Source organism: Hipposideros armiger, unplaced genomic scaffold (assembly GCF_001890085.2).
Source record: "Hipposideros armiger isolate ML-2016 unplaced genomic scaffold, ASM189008v1 scaffold_390, whole genome shotgun sequence".
NCBI lineage: Eukaryota > Metazoa > Chordata > Mammalia > Chiroptera > Hipposideridae > Hipposideros > Hipposideros armiger.
The window spans coordinates 105496-109703 of record NW_017731740.1 but is presented as its reverse complement, the minus strand read 5'-3'; the positions used below and the strand labels follow the sequence as shown (position 1 = coordinate 109703).

General features: G+C 41.9%; 1 protein-coding gene across 1 annotated transcript in view; it reads right to left on the bottom strand.

Annotated features, from left to right (window-relative positions):
- NMT2 (N-myristoyltransferase 2) overlaps window positions 1–4208 on the bottom strand; it is a 70325-nt gene that overhangs the window by 28622 nt on the left and 37495 nt on the right. Inside the window, exons 2-4 of the mRNA XM_019663411.1 lie at window positions 2597–2732; window positions 2167–2209; window positions 1243–1372 (exon numbers count right to left, since the gene is read on the bottom strand). Coding sequence (XP_019518956.1) covers window positions 1243–1372; window positions 2167–2209; window positions 2597–2732 — 309 coding nt within the window. The remainder of the gene's footprint in view (window positions 1–1242; window positions 1373–2166; window positions 2210–2596; window positions 2733–4208) is intronic.

The window sequence follows — 4208 nt, the reverse complement described above, 5'->3', positions numbered from 1 at the left end:
CATAATCTGTTAGGAGGCCTATACCTCACACAGGAACTAAGCACAGCATATTGCAGCTAATAATACTTGAACATGCATCCATTTATCTTCAGAAGGGCAAAGGAGAACTCACTCTTATAAAAACACACCTACAGTGTCTGCACTCAACTTGTCATGGTATTCTTCTTTCTTGACAAGAGTTAAATCCCCTAACACTAATACTCCAAACTCAAAGTGTTTTGTAACCATCATTAATCAGTATCTTTGTTCCGAAGTGGCCAATGATATCTCAACTCCATGAAGGAGCACTCAGAATGCTTTCTACTTGACCTAATGATCCTCATCAGGTTCACCAGCAGTGCTTGCATGAAATCACCATTTCTGAACTATTTACATCCCAATGTTCACTATTTAAATGCTTTCCTAAAGTGGATTCAAGTAAACATAAATTTCAAATCCATGGTGAAAAAGCAGTAAGGAAAACTCAGCTATGATAAATTCTTTTTCTTTTTTTTTTTTAGCTGAGCCATCCTGCCACCTGTTGGCAGCTCAGCGGCAGCTCAGCTCGAGCCGGGAATTGAACCGGCAACCCTGTTGTTCAGAGCTCGCACTCTTGAGGGATTACTTAACCCACTAAGCCACTCGGCCGGCCCAATAAATTCTTAAACCTATCCATCCACTTTCCGTAGTAGCGCCACCTGGGGAGAGATGAATTAGTGTTAGGAAAGGGGAGAAGATATACCAACCCTGCACTAGTTTCCCACTGTTAGATTCCTATGTAAGACTCAGGCACGCCTCTTTTCCTCTATACATTCTCCTTGTGAAGTAAGTACATCAACTGTACTCTTTACCCATTATTTTCCAAATTCAATACTTTGGAAAAAATGTCTAAGTCCTCTATCACTAAGAAGCCTACAAGAATGTAGACAAATATCATTTTACTGTGGTTCTTGAGTGTACACCAGAATATCTCTAAACACAGGCTACTGTAATTTATAGTGTTATCTAGAGCTGGCATCAACTTAAAAGAAAGGAGCCTGAGTTTTAAAAAAAGTGCAATGGAAAATAGTCCACATCGAAACAATTATGGCTTATTTTTCATTAAGAAGAATATCTGTGACATATAACGCTAACTGCTCTCCAGATTTGGCTGGCTCTTGTTTCTTTTAAGTGATCAGAAATAGGGGCAGGGCTCGAAATCACTAGAGGTACAGAGATGGCAGAAGCTGATGGTGATGACAGAAGCAACAAGGAGATGGTCACAACTGCATATAAGTGACACCACATTTATCTGATGAAGCAATGCTTAGAAATGGAAATAAAAATCTTGCAAGCTTATGGTGTACCTTATATGAGTTACCTTGGGAATTACGTCCGATGGATAGAATATTACCTGAGAACCAAGGTGAAAAGCTAGGGAGAAATACTCCATTTTCTTCTCACCCCCCAAAAGCAGTCAGGAGGAAATTTTTCCTTCTCAGTAATTCCTGGTCCTTATGTGTAAAACAGGCAACAACAACAAAGCTACCTGCAAGGTTCACTTCCTGTGATGTAATGCAAACGTTGTACGAGAAAATAATTAAACCCCACAAAACTTGCATAAGGGTCATAACTGCCATGTAGACAGAGTGCTTTATAATATAAAAACCATTTAATAAAAATGATCTAATTGTAACCTCAGCACTGTGAATTGAGGAGAAGGCATCGCCCCCATTTTGCAGATGAGGAAATGGGCTTGAGGATGGGTAGGACACCTTGTGCCGAGGCCAAGCTCGAGAGCCGTGGGGCAGGACTGAGCCCAGGCTCCCCACTCAAGTCACGAGCCCTTCCTATTATGTCACACACTACAAGCATCAAAATATCTCTGTTTTGTTATACTTCTCATCCCACCCCTTTTCACTGCAAGTTTCTTGCATCAAGAAGGCTCTGTGCTTCCCTGGGCCCAGCACACAAGACCTACGTTCACAGCCAGGGTGAATGGGGTTAGTCGTACAGAAAGGGGCGCCTGCCATTGGCACCACCAGATGTACCAAGCTGCCAACACAGGGCCCAGCCAGACAACTTCTGGTTTGGTCTAAAATGGGTGTTTCTTCAGAGGGAACATTAAAAGCTATTTCCCACCCTTGGCAATGGAATTAAGAATGGCCACTGAAGACTGGTCCAATTCAAAGGCAACGTAAGACTTACCCGTGGCTGCTCCTGCTGAAATCTGCTGCCAGATGGTGTTGTGCTATTCAGATAATTAGACAGACACCCAGAAAAATTAAAATGTGAATATCTTCTGAACTAAAAGTCATCAAATATTCAGTGTAACTTCAAAAACAAAACCTAACAGCACAATGAGACTTTGTCCTAGGACTACAATCTACATACTAATTTGCTGCCTAAGTGGGGAGATGCAGGCGGTATCCTCATACACACAAGAGCACAGCATGTACCTCTTGTTACCCAGATGCCATGTCAGTTTTAGGAAGGCTGTAAATACCCTCAGGTTCCTACGTGTACAGTCACAACAGAGTCCTAACTACACCTCTGATCCAACAGGGCACTGAGCTGCACAAACCTGCTCTCACATGCATGAGAAACCACACAGGTTCAAATAAAACAGGGCTCTCACTTTTGAAGGCTGCTGAATCTTAATCTCCTGGGAATCAGATGCAGAGTCTGACTTGGTGCCTCCAGAACTGGGTTTCTCCTTTTTTCTCTTCTGTTTCTTCTTTTTCTTTTTGGCACCCAAGTCCCCTCTGGGACTTCTGTTAGGAAATTCACAGGGGGGTAAAACAACAATAAATCATTATATAAAATTAATCAGNGCCGGCCCAAAATTGGACTTTTTACAGGGTTAGAAAATAGACTAAAATTGTTATTACTGAGGGCCAAGATCATAATCCAATATTTATATTTTAAGAAGAAAAGGATTACTTTTGTGTAAATTTCTAATCTGTGGTATGAAACAAGTTATATTAGTGAAGTAAGGTCTCTTTTGTGTCTTTTTGGTGTCTTTGTTTGTTGTTAACCCAGCCTTGTTTTTTGGAAGAAAAAAAAAAAAAGGCAGAGAAGCTCACTTAGTTTGGGTACCGGCTGTGTGTCCCAAAACTGGTATCTGTGTTTGGCAGCCTCATCGATGTTCCTGGCAGGGCCTTGGCACGCTGATAACAGCTCCATTGCTCTCTGGATATCCTGCAACTTCTGCATTGGAATGGCGGGATTCTAGAACAGCAAAGATATACAGACACGAACTATGAGGAAGGTGCCGCTGCTGCAAAACCTGGGGCAGAAACATGTGCATCTGCCTTGGAGTCTACACACAGAAAAACAAACAGTCCTCTAAGCCTGGTCAGGCCCCTGGGCTCCCGTATGCTAACATATTAAGACATAAGCGGACATATTATGTTAAAGATAACAATAGCATTCTAGTTTTGATGGGGTTCTCCTAGTGTGGGGAATCTAATGTAACTTGAACCACCCTTTGCTTCAGCTTCCCACCCATCTGCAAATGGTCCTCACCATTACTCGTTTGGGCAGAGCAGCAAAAGGGCGTGACATGCAATGCATGCGTTACTGTCATACAGCAGCCAGTCAGCCACCAGCCGTGGTGTCACTGTTAGGGTTAATGCTCTGCAGCAGCAATGGGGGGAACAAAGGGAAGAACTTCTAGCGTGGAAACTAGGCAGACAAGGGAAACTTTAGTTCATTAAGAAGAAGAAAGAAATCTGAATTCAGTACTGAGCTGGGAAGGAAGTAAATCAAGAAAGGAAACCTCTAAGGATGCCTTCCTCTTAGACCACACCCTGCCATCTCCTAACGCTGATGCTCCTCCAGAAACAATCCTTCCAACAAGGACAAGAGCTTTCCTTTATGAATTCAGACCTCAGGCAACCCAAGCTATTCTCCCCAGCCCAAGTGTTGGAAACTAACCTCCTTTTTAAGTAAAACATATTCTTGGTCTATAAAATTAACAGTACCTTTAAGTTCTAAAGTTCCTTCCTCAAAGCCATTATTCCTGACATCTCTGAAGATTCCCTAGCTCTTTTTTTGGAAAATCCCTCAGATAATATCATACTATATGGAAAAGTAGACTAGCCTGGAAACAAAGTAGTAGATAGAACTGAATATGGAAATCAGTGAGTTTTCCAATATGCAAAATTATTTATTAGTTTCAGAATTTTGATGCCCTCCAAAGAGTGCTCTTCACTGTAGTTCAGAAGTGGTTAGAAATAATTTCAGAG